This window comes from Haliaeetus leucocephalus, unplaced genomic scaffold (genome assembly GCF_000737465.1).
Source record: "Haliaeetus leucocephalus isolate CR32 unplaced genomic scaffold, Haliaeetus_leucocephalus-4.0 Scaffold76, whole genome shotgun sequence".
NCBI classification, from domain to species: domain Eukaryota; kingdom Metazoa; phylum Chordata; class Aves; order Accipitriformes; family Accipitridae; genus Haliaeetus; species Haliaeetus leucocephalus.
This window is the reverse complement of record NW_010972512.1, coordinates 2,854,944-2,870,182: the sequence shown is the minus strand read 5'-3', so window position 1 is coordinate 2,870,182 and position 15,239 is coordinate 2,854,944. Positions and strand designations below refer to the sequence as shown.

General features: G+C 37.9%; 1 protein-coding gene across 2 annotated transcripts in view; it reads right to left on the bottom strand.

The window, feature by feature from the left end:
* Positions 1-15,239, bottom strand: part of KIFAP3 (kinesin-associated protein 3) — a 72,591-nt gene that overhangs the window by 9,797 nt on the left and 47,555 nt on the right. For both annotated transcript variants that reach the window (XM_010581524.1, XM_010581533.1), the window contains 2 exons: positions 14,112-14,301; positions 9,671-9,770 (listed from right to left, as the gene is read on the bottom strand). In XM_010581524.1, coding sequence (XP_010579826.1) covers positions 9,671-9,770; positions 14,112-14,301 — 290 coding nt within the window. The remainder of the gene's footprint in view (positions 1-9,670; positions 9,771-14,111; positions 14,302-15,239) is intronic.

Sequence of the window (15,239 nt, the reverse complement as noted above, 5' to 3'; positions counted from 1 at the left end):
ATTTTTTTTTTTTAAATCTCATGGTTTAAAGAAAAAAAAAAATCTTCTAGTTTTCCACAGGAAAGAGAAAAGGGTGGTTCAGTCATCATACTTGAATGGCTGAAGCTGATAAACACAGATTCGGAGAGTCAAATTTTAAAATAAAAACAATTTTAACTATTTGGCAAAGAAATTAATTTGATATGTTACGTTAATTTTTATACTAGAGACTTGTTTGCAGCACATGTTCAGTTCAGATAATAACCATAAGAAATATCCCACTGATATACAGGACTTTTTGAAACTACTCATTGTAAGTTTAATTTTGAATCCTGTGAGCATGCTTATACATAGCACACAAAACACCCTTCACTTTATTACAGTTTTAAATCTTTCTTCCAGGTCTGGCCTTGGAACCACTTGTGTCTTGATAAAATAGGTCACTTGAAAAAAGGAAAGCTCAATAAAATGAATTACAAAACCAACAAGATTAAACTGATTGTGCTGTTTTTGTACAGTGCAGCTGAATTCTGCAAATATGCTGCTGGCTGTGGTTTGGCATTTAACAGCATGCGATCAGTGAGAAGGAGGAAATTTTATTCTCATTAACTGTTGCAGATTTACTGCAGTGAAAAAGGGCTATGTAACCTGAGAAGTGACAGAATGGAAAGATCAAAGCAGCAGTCTGGAAACTAAATAAACCTTCTGGCTACTTCCTGCAAGGAAAATTCACTCTGGCAATGTAAAACAGAGTCCAGTTAAAAACTACTCTCAGTTTTATGAGCTGTCACAGCAGCTTGAGTGGTTTGGACCAGTCAAGTTTAGAACATTATATTTCCTTGTTTTTGTCTCAGATACTTCTGTAAGCAGTTTTATAGTTTCTTTTTCTTTTTTTTTTTTTTAAAGAGAAAAATAAAATTCTTTTCTTTTGGTTGAAATCGAGAAGGTCACAGCTAAACTCATTAAAAACAAGCAGGTCTTCATTTGCACATTCCATTCTCGTTTACTATGTTTTAATATTTTACTTTGAGATTTATAAGCAATGTACATTTGCTTTAATAACTCTTCCGCATTCTGTTCACTTATTGTTTAATATAAGTGCAAATCAGTTTACAGAGCCCAGATGGCTTGTAACCAGGGAGCCAGTCTATTCCTAGTAGCACATCTGGAGGGACTAAGAGCAGCAGACAGAACGTGGGAATTAATTAATGTTACATTTCAGAAGAGACAGACCCAGGTTTGGGGGATTTTTTGGTAAGACATTCCAAAGGACTTGAGCTAACTGCTACAGCATTCAGTATTCTTTTAAAATTCTTAATAGCCACCTAAACCATGTCGGTTAAACGAGGCCAACTGCAGGTGGAATATAGTAAAATAAAAAGCAACTAAAAAAAAAGTAACAGAAGTGACTGCAAGTGAAAGAGGCCCAAGTATCCTATATTCCAAAAGAGCTGAAGTGCATTAAAACCTCAACACTAACTCTCTTCCCAAACAGCATCTACAACTTGCTGAAAAAATTACACCTTTAAAATATTCCCAAGCAAGCTATTTCATCTCTTAGCATACTAGTATAATTGTTCAGAGCAATTAAACAGCTCTTACAGTAAATGAAACAAGTGCAACATGATCCTTCATAATTACGGACCACACACCTTGGAGAGGTGGTGTGGTCCGGTCACTGGGGCACTACGAGAGCAGACAGGGAGAGCACTGCTCTACTCCAGGCTCTGGCACCTGACTTTGGATGAGTAACTTCTCTTCTCCTTGCCTTTGGTTCCCTGCCCATCTTGATTATCAGCTCTTTGGGGCAAGGACTGTGTGTTGCACTGTGGAAGTTGTCTGTGTGTTGGGGGTTACAAGGAGAGCTGCTTGGAAGCTTCTCCTGCTACAGTCTAAGAACAGAATAATAATAAATAAGCACTCAAGCACATAAAAAAAAGGAGATGTTGTATATAGAATACTGAAGAATATTACCCTCATCTGGATATTCCCAAATTACAGGCAGTGCTGGGCCCTAATCCTTTAGTTGTGTGGTATGCACATATCTCCAAACCCTGGGAAAATCTCATTGATGAATATGGGTCATACAGACTCCTGGTGTTCAAAAATGTTACAATAACTGTTCACATCTTAACAGCATAATTTGGTCAAACACGTATTAGTGACACCTAAACTGGACTATAATATGATCAGATTGCAGTATTTAATTTCTGTAAACATGAATTTGAGAAGACAGTATGAAAAAACTAAGAAAGTGACAGCTAGCAGTGAATATGACCACTACATAAAAAAAAAAAACCCAAACAGGAAAGAGATAACTAGTTTACTACTGGTGTAGAAACAAATTATTATAAACTAGACATGAAGAAATTCAAGCTCACATTCAAAAGCTCTTAGCAATGAAGCACTCAGATTCTGGAAGCACCACTCCCACATTTAAGTACTCAAGGAAAACAACTATACAGTAAATTTTGATTTAGGCCATGATCCAGGATCTGTTGAAATCAAGTTAAGTCTTTCAAGAAGCTTGTCCCAGACTGTGATCAAAACCCTCCAAAAGGCAGCAGTTCCTGCTTCCTTACTACTATCTTTTAGATGCAAGATCTTAATTCCAAGCATATGTACCACCTGAACAGGCACTGATGAACAAAAACTTACCTGCCTATTTCACATGAATAGTCAGTAAATGCTGTACTGTCCAAGTCAGAAGTGTGCTTTATCTCTTACGTCAAGCCATGTAGAGCCATATTAGAAATTTAGTGAAATCCTCCTGACCATATTCAGTTTAACTTCTTTAAAATGAAACATGTAGGCAGTTAAGACAACAGAATATGATAAAAAAGATAAGATTCTGCTGCCACTGACAACATTTTTGTGGGATTAACATCCCCCCCCCTCCCCCCAAAAAAACCCACAACCAAAAAAACCCTTATTTGTCTCCAGAAACTTCATTGGTTCAGGGCTTCTCTTTAAGGCCTTTTCAAATTTGTTTCAGTGGGATTTACAATTTGCTAATACTGATGTGTGATAAACTAATAAAACCTGCCTACAAGGTTATAGGCCCAATTTACTAATAAAACCTAATTCGATTCTCTTGGGAAATGCAAATTAAATAGTGTCCAAATGGTAGAAGCTGAGTACAACTATGCTGAACATATTGCAAAGGCAAAAAAGTTGGTTTTGTTTTTAAAATAAAGTTTAAGTATGGAAAAGAAAAAGTAATGCACGGAACTGTAAGAAATATCACTATGGTAAAATGTTTGAAAGTAGAATCATATTTGTGATAATAATTTACATCTATTAGCTTTTCTTTCCATTAGTTAAAAGATTTTATTCTCACTATATGTCCACCTCTAAGACAGGAAAGCATCACTGCCTCTATTCAAATGATGAGGAGAGAGAGATGTGGGTACTTTCAATTCTGCTGTAGCACAGACCCCACCATAAGAACATGGTTTTTATCTAAGCTATCTTTCCAAGAACCATGAAACAAAGTTTCTTCTGCCACTGATGGCTGTAAAGGGTTGCCTGAGACAGCTCACTTTTGCTGTCTACTAATGTATTAGTTTTTCACCTTCAGAGATAGCCTGCAAGGTGGCACTTAGCTGCTGAAAGGCTGGCAAGGGAATATTGAAACTTCTAAATAAACTGCACATTACTGAAAACACAACATGGATGAGAAATACTCCATAGCAGGGTCACCAGCTCCTTCAGTCCTTTCCTTAGGAAGAAGGTTCTTTATATCAGCAATAATACATCCTGTAGGGTTTAGAGACTAAAGCAAGGAAGAGATGAAATCCTAACTTCAATGCTTGAGAAGTACAACATGTGACTGCTTTTAGCAAAACTAATTGAAGATGAGGATCTATATGGAAGATAGCTACAAATGTCACTGTAGGATGTAAGTTACAGGTACAACCATTTAAAAACATTTTGATAAAAATTCACAAACTGAGCATTTGCCAGCATCTGATGTGGTTCCTGTACCTGACCTGAACAGGAGCTGAATTCAGCTGTGACTCACAACTGGGAGTTCATGCCACATTGCAGGAGTCAACAGGAATGGAAGGCTACAGACCTAGGTCTTTCCCCCATGAAAATTCACATCTGATTTTCATCAGGGTACCCAAGCAAAAAAGCCTGTGGACACGACTATTCTTGCCCTTCAATGTGGACTTTTAGCACATGCAGACATCACATGTGGGTAGCTTAGCTAGAGATAAGCTAAGTCATAGTAACACCCTTCCCTGTGCTCCCACCAGGACCCATGGCCATGTATTAAGTTATTGAAGCCCACATCACCGCAGTTTCCATCAACTCAAGACACAACAGCTTGGTTATGCATGCCTATACTTGCCAACAACATACAGAGCTTAACTGAAGTCAATGCAGAGCAGCCTGCAAGGTCTTGGCTCCATATACTTGGCTCACAAAATATCACGATGACCTGCCATGACAAGAAGAAATGCAGCTACAGATTTAGGCTGTAAATCCAGGAAAAAGGAAAGATGTTCCACCAAGGGCAGAGACAGACAGTCACCCCATAAAACTGGTTTTGTTTGACATGCCAAACCTCACTGCTTCCTGGGAAGAAGCTTCAATCAGATGTCTGTTGAGAGGAGATGTGAGCACACACACCGGGAAGAGCACACACACAGGAACGCCTTGTCTTAGTGAAAACAAAGATTGTGCAATGGCAGCTCTGCTACATTTTATAATGAGGTTAAAGCATTCTGTACTGGAGAAAACTTCCTTGGGAAGAAAAAAAAGTTTTGGCTAGCTCTAGCATTCCTAACTATTAATCTTTCTAAAGCTACAGACAGAGAGGATTTGGGAACTCTCATGAAGATCTTAACAAAAAAACATCAGCTTTTGCACTTAAAGTTTGTACCATCATCTAGTTATAGCTGGGAAAGGTTAAAAAGTGGCCTCTTCCCCAAAGGGTAAGAAAAATGCTGTGGATGTCTCTATTATATTTAGCCATCACTATTATGTTTGTGTCTTAAGAAAGTAATTAGCCTCCAGAAGGTGATTAAAATTTGATAAATGACCATAGATTCTTGAAGATGTCTTTCAGCTGGTCTTTATCCCTTGCAGCTCAGACACTAAGCTGTCATCACATCAGCTGAAGGTGAGGGATTTTTTTGTTTGCTACAATCATAAAACTTTCACTCTACATTAAGAGTTATCAGAACCAGGAGCCTTGAATACAGATTTTAATAACAGATGAAAATTTCAAATCTATGCCTAATGCCCATCTGCTTCTGAAAGACAGTAAGATGATTCAAAGCTGGTAATCGCAAAAGTCTTTTCCTAGCCAATGAAAAAAACCTGGATACAAGCTGTCAAAACAACCTTCTCAGTCATGTATTTTCTGCTGAATGGAAAACATACCTTACGATCTGTTTGCATGCTGCTCCAAACCTTTGAGGAAAACAAGAGATGCTGTTTATGTACTTTATAACTGCTTCTGTGTACATTATATTCTGAAATAATTCTATTTATAGACATCATACACAACAGCACAACTCCACTAAGAATATACTTCAGAAATAATTGCTGTAAACTAAAGCTGCAAAACACACAAGCTAGATTACCGGAAACAAAGTATTTCTATTTCTAACAATGCTTTGGGTCGCTGAAGTGAGGGTGGCACTATTAGAAAAATGGCAACTTTCCAGGTCTTCACTTATGTGCTGCTTCTCCTTTATGCTGACACGTACCAGAAACAACAATTATCCCTGCTTGCTTCAGGATATGTCCAGAATAGCAAGCATGTAAGCAAATCTACAAACTGAATTCAGGGCTAGATACTTCTACAATTCCCTTCAAAGTTGTTTTGTACTTCATGATGCAGGAATTGATCATGCAAGGTAGCATTCTCAACTCTTGACAGTAGTCAGTACTCTAGGTTTCAAAGGAAAGTCCAAGAAACCCTGTGAAGGGATGGCAATATCTTTGAAAAATGCAGCCCCTAAGATACTCCACCTAATTCACCAGATCTATTGATGTTCTTACTGCTAATACTATTACTTTATGTCTCCCTCTTAAAAAACTGGGGGGGGGGGACGACACCCTATGTGCTAATGCAGTGAGCGCAGGTACCTATAAATACCTTAATTTTTTTAAACTCCTGTTTTACTCTTCATTTCAAAAAAGGACTTCCCTACCCACCTAAGACTATGCAGCAGGTCTAGGTATGTAGGTCCAGTGTCTCCTGGGACAGGGACTCCACAGGAGATGGTTGTGATATCCCTGCTGGGTTACAGAGAAGTCAACCACTTCACTGACTGTGCATCCGGATACAGCTGCTGCTCCAATTCCCCTGAATTTTCCTGAATGTAACATGGTGGAACTGCAATGGCAGAGGGTGCCCTGGACCTCTGCTAGAACTAGCATCCTACAACCAATGAAGCACATGGTTTTCACTCTCTGCTCAATGCAGTGTAACTGGTGTAACAATCTGATACACAGCAGCTGGTGCGGGCTGAGCTCCCTCACACAGCTGTTATGAAATACTGCTTACAGTGAAAATATTCAAGGGAACTTGAGTTTGGTTGCAGTCCTTGAAAACCTTACCTCATAGACCCATTTCTTTGGCTCCAAAACACAGTTGGTGATCACAACACACTTAAGCCCTGGTAACGCACTGGGGGCACCAACAGTAGTTCAACACTAGCTCAGCTTCTCAGTGACATACAGGCACTAAAAAGGTAAGTCTTTCTGGCTGACTCGTTAGGCTCTCCTGGAGGCAAGGGGAAGTCCTGATCCAGTCTGAGCACATCACAGGGATAGGAAATAACCTCAGAAAAATTGAATAGGTAACATATCCCAAGTCTTCCTCATAGGAATGCAGAAAGGAGAAGACAGGATTAGATTATTCAAAGTTAAGTAGCAAGAAGTCAGCTCATGGTTGTCACCTACCTCAAAATTCACAGGGTGGTCTTAAATGATGGACAAGACTCCTTCAGAACTCACCCCATTGCTTAGCAAACAACTGTTTCTATTACAGAATTAAAAAGCCTAATATAAAAGGCCAAGGCCAGAAGACAGGCACAACAAACGTATTACAAATAAAAAAAGTGTAACAAATGAAAAGACCAAAAATATGCATCTACTCATTATTAGATCATCTCTCTTTGAACTACAAAAAATGTTAGTTGTCTGACTTGCTAGTTGTCTATGCAAATCATAACTCAGCTTTCTTTAAAAAAAATTTCTGAAAACATATTCAAATATTAATAATAGAAAAATGGATCATTTTTATAACAAAAATCTTGATTTATTAAAAGCTGGAACTGGTTAAAAATAAATCCTTGACATAAGGTTCTTGTTAGCTTTAAACTGTAAGCATAAAAATACCCTAGAATTATGTTTTGGTATGGATGAAATGTACACTATATAACACATAAAAAGAGCCTTGACTTGCTGCTATTATTTTTAATTAGGCTCTGTAGCACGTATGGTTTTACCTTCCAACACCAATTCAAATTTGGGAAAAGGGAGGGTCTGACTCTCCAAACTCATGGGACTGGTAATTCCATGGCTCATGCCTTGGAGCACTAATGCATTTTACATTAGCTCTAAGCATCAGGAAATCCTGGCTTCTGGCGCCAAGAAGTTCAAAACGATAATGACACACATCTGAAAACTACGATTCGTCGTTCGACTGCCAGTATCTATTCTATCAAACAATTCAGTCTTGCTCTGTTACAAGTAGGACAGAACATTTGCAGCAGTCCACACTGTTTCCAATTAGACTGTGTGTCTGGACTGCAGATAAATCCATGGAGCAATCATATCAAAAAAAGTCTTCCTAGAAAACAGAATTCTAATGAGACATCTGAATATTTACAGAGGCTGTCGTCAACAGGCAATTACCAAGTTTGTCGTTAGCCAAACTGCAGTTTTTCTGTTTTCTTTCTTGAGGTGAGCCTCCAAAATGCCTTGAGACATTACAAGAAAATTCTATGAATACTTAATTTAACTAGTATACACCAGATGTATTTTGCTACTCACTTTAGTTGGAATACAATCAGATTAAAGAGCAGCTTACTAACGTAGCTGCCTGATAAAGGATTGAAATTTGAGGTTGAGTGATCTACTTTAACTTTTACCCAAGGACACTCAAGATTATTTTTTTTTCCCAGCTGAAAGCTTTCTGGCAAAACAAGAGCATCTTGACTGGGGCTATATCTAAGTTTACTGGAAAAAAAGGATTCTGCAAGCTTCACCCTATACACCTTTCCCCCCACGTCCAGGGGGGAAAGAAGACTGTTGGGACCACATACCACATACCCAATGTTCTGGTTAATACAGAAATCTGTCATCTCCTGGGTTGTGTATCTATTTTAAAGTTGAAAATGGTTAAGTCACATAGTAAGACTCCAAAGTAGCATATAGCTCATACTTCCCCTGGTTTCTCTATCACCTGCATGCTCTGAAATGAAGGTTACGCATTTGGAAACTATCAGTGCCAGTATCCCCTTCCCAAACATAAGCTCTATGCAAAGGGTTACGCACTAGTCTGAACTTGATACTTTCAGAGTATAAACACTTCCTTTTTTCAAGAGGATCTATCTCTTAAGTCCTACTTTTTTTTTCCTGATCTGAGCATTTTAGTTATTTTGTTCTTAAAAACGTTACCACCATTCCATCCTTGCTCAATATTCAGCTTCCTGTTTATTCACAGGTAGAATAAACAAACAAGTGTAACTGTCCACTGCCTTTTAACAATTAAAAGAAGCCAAAGTAAGGGAGAAAAATCTTTTTTGCTTCAGCTGTACATACTGTGAATTACTCATATTTTACAAATGGTGACTAAAGTTGTAAGTGGTGAAAATAACATTCTTGCTTTGGAAAGAAACAACTTCAACCACAGGGCTGGGCATGTCCCGATAGCATCCTGTTAAAGAGATTTCTGTACCTTGACTGTAAAGTGTTTGAAGTATTTCCTGCTAGTGAGTGCACATAATTCATGCTCTATAAAAGGCATTTCCTACACACTACAGGATCTATGAAGATTTTATTCTTTGAAATGAGTCTTTTCTATTTTGAACTCATGGGAGAAGTCTACTCAGAAATTCAAACTGGAACAGCTTGCTAACATTCAGAGAAGAAGAGGTCATTGACCAGAGGGGGAATTCACAGAAACATCTCCCAAAAGTCAAGCCGACATCTTTTGCTCATCTAGCAAATTTTCAAAGTAAGTGCCATTGGTATTCTAACTGAGAATACCTTGGGAAGACTTAGGTTAAAGGGGGGAAAAAAACAAACAAAAAAACCAAACCCACAGAAATAGTTTTGGTAGCTGAGAAACTTATTTTTAACAATTTAAGAATATTGGAAACAGAAGTCTTCTAGGTAATCAGCATCTCAAGCCTCTCTTTAGATATTTCCCAACAACGTCTGAATAGTATTTGAGTAATTGTCATAATATGTAGTTAATTGTGTGTTCTAGTTTTACTTTTCTATTCTACAGCTTTTGGAAAGCTATGATGTATTACAACACATATGTTAATACGTTAAAAGAAACATGTAATTCAGAAGACAGACTAGAACTGCTTTTTTAGTGCAAACCATTCCCACTGCTATGAAGGCAGAAACTGTTGAACACCACCAATGAAGCCCTATAAAGAAACTTGAATAGCTTGTGTTGGATTATATGCACTCTTTACAAACAACAATTTACCTGCTAGAGAAGGGATGCTGCCCGACAAGGTCTCCATTCTGAAGATGGTAATCACTGAAGAAATCTGGACTCACCGCTCCATCAGGGGCTATTAGGCCATCTATAAAACCGAGAAAGATACACAGTGACTGTACGAAGGAGCATGACTTCAGGGCAAGTGGGCAACACAACCTGTGCTGGTTTGTCTTAGGAATTCATTAGCAACTTGCAGTATTTCTGGGAAGAGTGTCAAGCACCAATAATAACTGAAAACCAGCAACTTCAATTACAAAAAAATCTTACTGGGACTCCATGTAGCTCAGCCTACTGCCCTGAAAAAAGCTGTACCTCAGATATATTCTCTTACCCTTTCTGCCTCAGGTCTGTAAAGGTTATATCAAGACCCATCTTGTCTGCCCCATCATGAAAGTGAGACCAGAAAAAAGTAATGAGGAGGGTCAAACATTAATCTGGGCCAGGAACATAAAAGTAGAAAAGCTGCAAAGGTCTTAATTGTTCAGACTCTACCCTTTATCACTGTATCTCTTAAAACTGGTTAAGAAAAACAGGAAAGCAACTTCAAACCTATTTCTTTCATCTCCCCCATATTTTAATGTGTTCTAGCTATTTCCTAAAACAGTGGTCTTTTCACATGATATCCTCTCAAGAACATAAGTTACAGTTTCTTTTACTTCCTTTATATTAAAAAACTGGCATATGAAGATGCAGACATTTGTAAAGCCAGTAGTATTCCTTAAAGGCTTCACAGTCTCTGCTTGCTTTATAAGGAAGAGAAGAAAATCAGGGACTAACATTTTCCCTCTGTTACATCAGTGTAAATCCACAGTGTCTTTGAAGTAAAGTCAGTGAACTGACCCCAGCTGAATGAGAGCCCAGCTTAACTCTTTCCTGTTCCCATTCACAAAACACATTTCTTGTTAATTTTAAGGGCACAGTTCTTACTTGGTAATTAGTATTAGGCTCTAATCAGATAAAACAAGCTACTTCATTAAAACAGGCCCTACATCAGTTTGTCTCCACTACTGTATGAAAACAATCCCAGACTTGCAGTGCAGAAAGCATCCCAATAAAAACAGGGCAGAAACAGGTACATACAGACTGATACTTTAATAGTTTAACAGATGAGAGAGAGAGATTCCTAATGATTAGGAAGTTACAAATGCCATTCCACTTTAAAGAAAGAGAGATAAGATCCTAGGAGTCACAGGCCACTTAGCTTAACCTCTGTGGTTTCAAAACTACTAAAACTGCCTGTGCAGGAAGTAGTGGAAAGTTACTTACAGACACAAGGGCTTAGAGATGACGACTCAGGCATTCAAACAAATCTCCCCGTGCTTTATGAATTTACCTGATGTTTTTTGAAGATAATATAGTGACAAATGATAAAAGGAATAGAATTGACACATCTAGATTTCTAACAGACATTTGATGAGGTGCTACAGAGATTCATTTAGAAGATAATACCTCACGGGAAAGTGACTGAATACAACACAACAGATTGTAAATGAAAAATACTAGCCATGATCAGACTACTTTTTAGCAGCATAAGATAGCTGTACATGGCCATATTCTAATTGTATACATGTGTATACAGTATGTGAAAGAGTATTACTTGACAAGCATTCTGGCACAGATCGATATTACTGTCTTTCAGCATGTTCAGCAAGACATGAGTGCTCTGTGATATCATATGGATGTAAAATGACCAAAGAAGAGGAAGGAAAGTTGAAACAGCTATTATTAACACTTGTGTCAAGTCTTCCTATCTCACTACCTATTCTGTATTTTTCACAGAAAAGAAATGAGGGAGAACATTAGCACTTTTATACCTGCAGCACTCCAAATCAAAATCAATTTAAGTGACTATGTATTTTAAACAGTCAGATTTGGTTAAAACTTATTTGAAAGCAGAGAGACTTAAAAATAACCTCTATCTTTACATTAATAAAGCAAGCACTACATTTTAACTCTGAGGCTAGAGCAACCACTACTTAAATGTCTTCAAGAGTGCTAACATTCAAACCATAACACTCAGAGTTATGGCTCACGTGAATTTATAGGAAAATGAAAGCACATGGATAGCATCAGCTACATATAATACGATTACACAGTTAAAAGACATCTGTTGTTATGTACATTTCAACATAAATTAGGGTTATGTACTTTCGGAATAAGAGAGACACTGAGCTCATAAAGGTAACTTCAGAGATTCTACCAAGTTTTTCACGTAGGTTTAAATTACTATGCAAGAGATGTTGGTATATCATTGCAATAAGGAACTCATCTTGCCATCAGTGAACTCAAGAACTATTATGGCTGAGGTGGGACTTGTACTGAGCTTCAGCCATCAGTGCAGGTCACTTCTAAAATTATCAAATTGAAATACAAGCATTTAATTTCTGACTGCATGAAGATTTGTATTTTTCTTAATTTCTGACTAAGTAATTCTCTGTCCTTCAGAGCCTCCAGATGCCTACTCCAATTGGTACAATAATCTGTAGCCTTTTCAAAGGAATATTATGTCCCCTCTGGCCACATCTCAAAAGTATAAATCTAGCAGACTTCAGAAGCACACCATTACTGGTACCTGTCAGAAGGAACCTGAGAAGTGAATCTGTATTTTGAATATAATCACCTACTCTCATACCTTTAAAAAACAAAAGCACTTTTCAAACATCTGCAGAACATATCATTGGAAATCTGCCTCTCCTTCCCAGTCAAATATCAATTCCAACACAAAAATAATCTTTGTTCAAATAACACTAAGCCTGTAACACAAATGATTAAAAGCCAGGAAACTCAGTGTTACGGGTGCCACTCCATCTCTAGCTCACACTGTTGGGAAAAGAAATGGCCCTGTGAAATAAACAAACGTTTATTATTAAGACCTGTAAGGGGGAGACTACAACAGGCACGCTGGCACGTCTTTACCTTAGGAAGCCTGAAGGAGACGATGTAATAAAAGACCCTGGTACCATACAACACATGGCTTATACTACTAACCTCATAGGCCTAGTAGAGCAAGATAAAGCTATAGGATTCAAAAAGGGAAAAACATACCACTAAAAAAAGCAAGTTGCTATGGCTGACATATGTAATCAAAAGTAGAAGAAAAAGAATCCTTAAGTTCCGATACCTTTCGAGAATAATTTTCGAAATGCTACTGAGATCTTGCACAATTATTTTCTCACAGCAACTACAAGTAAAGCTTATGGGTTTTAGTGGTTTTGTTTTTCTTATTACTATTCCTGCAAATTCATCCAGAGTGACAGAGTTTTGTGACTCATGCTTCATAGCAAAGGACTGGACACTTATGTGGAAAATAAAAACCCACAGACTCAAACCCAGCAATTAAAAACAAAATCAATGCACACAGTCATCCAGGAGTTTGAAAAGGATACAAAACCACAAGTTTGAGAGCATAAGCAAACTCCTAGTTATGAAGAGTTATGAAGACATTTATCCGGTGGGCAAATTATTTCATGATTTTCTCCTGCAGAGTTTTTTTTGAACCTTCCTCTGAAACAGCTGGCAATATTGGACTAGATACATCAGGGCCTTAATCCAGTATGGCAACTTCTATTTTCTCAATAACTATAAAATCTTTACAGAAAGAGAGAGACAGAGCCAATTCCACTTGAGATCCCACAGAACTGTGCCATTATGCCGTACTAGTAGGATTAAGTAAAATGATGAGAAATGTCTTTTTTTCTTTAGAAAATATAGTAGGGTTAATCTCAAATAAGAACATGACTTCTTAAGAATAATTTTGGCATTTCTTTAACTTCTTCAAATTGTCAAGTCATAAAACTTTTTCATATGAGGAACTAAAAATATTTACAGACAAGATTCACATGCTTCACTGGATACACGACGGCAAAAATCATACAAACAGATTAGCTGAAAGTCATGGAATGATTGCCTCTGCTAAGGAACCTACAAGTTTGATGTGGCTCAACTGAAGTCTTTCATCAAGATCTGCAGTAAAAATTCCATTACAGAACTAACTCATCAGGCAGAACAAAATTCAGCATCAAATCCCATAGCTGTGAATTTAACAGGGATGACAAAAGGTTTGTGTTTGCAAAGCGAACAAGCTGTGGACACAAGAAATAGGTTTGAAGAACAAGGCTGGGCCACCTTTATTCAAATCAGTTGTCATGGTTGATTAGCACTCTGAGATAGGCCTACTGATATTTCTGAAGACCTGTAACACTTTGTAAGATCATGGATATACAGTACCCAATCCATCATTAACATCCTAAAAAGGACAAGCCCATCCCCAGGGTGAGCATGCATCAGTGCTGGTCCCAGTGACACAAAAGGGTAACTGTCCCACTGGTTTGAGTCAGCAGTTTCTCTCTATAGCCCCAGGTCAAGCTCCTGTTCCAAACACAGAGGTAGCAATCTCAGTGCTGAATACTAATATATGCTGCCTTACCCGCATTGTAGTAGAGGTCAGGTCTTTCCAGAATATCCCCTTCGTGGATGTAGGGCTCAATGCGATCATCACCATACAGATACTGCTCACTGTCATCCATCTGCCGACTCTCCACCATCTCCAGCCACTGAGAGTTATGCCATCGAAATTTCTCGCTCTGGATTTTTTTAGCCCATTCCTCATCATATTCCTGTTGAAAATTACCACACAATATTTCAGGATAAGGTATAGACAAAGCTGTTTGGTTTAACAGGAAACAGCAGAGGAATTTAACATCAGCGAAAGATGTAAGTTTCAGGGCTCAGTGACTTAAATCCTCTATTCAGTTTGCAGAGTATTTTGAGCAAACAAAGGAATGATTTTGCAAGCTTTAGGCGTTATTCTGTTTTTGTACATACAGCAGTACAGTCTTCCCTTCATGGTTTGTAACTTTACACCATCCACAAAAAATTCCTGCTTTGAGCAGGGAAGTTCCATCATCACAGTCTCCTCATTTGGTTTATCAAGAAGAGCCAATTATTGCCAATTTTCGGGGAGGGGTTCAGTAATTAATTACTAACACTGTCCAAATACCCTGGATGTCCTCATTAGATGAGCATTCACTAGGACAACTAGTCACTAGAAAATACAACATAAAAGGTTGTGATAAAACCAATAAATCTTAATTTCATGAGCTCCAATAAGACAGGATTTAATTTTCAACTTCTTGTCAAATTCTATAATGGCTTTCTATGTTTAATATTGAATACCCACAAAAATGGTACACAACATTCGTAATAAAGAGGATACGAGAATTTGAGATACAAAACTAAAATCTGAGAAGAACTTCTCCAGAAAGCTGAGAAAAACAGGATATAGGTTCCAGCCTCTATGGAAACAAAATGTACACATGAAATTTCAATGTGGATTACAGCTTAACTGCAGTCAAGTGATGATCACATATATATTCAATATAGAAGGAAGTGACATAGCCTATGATCATTGCAATCAGCTGTTTCGAAGGCTCTTTCTAAACAGACCAGACTATGAGGGCTGCTGAGGGAACACAGACCTGTGGATAACACTTAGTTTCACAATACTGCTGGAAAGATAGGGCACAGTTAACTATAGGAAACTCATCAACATATG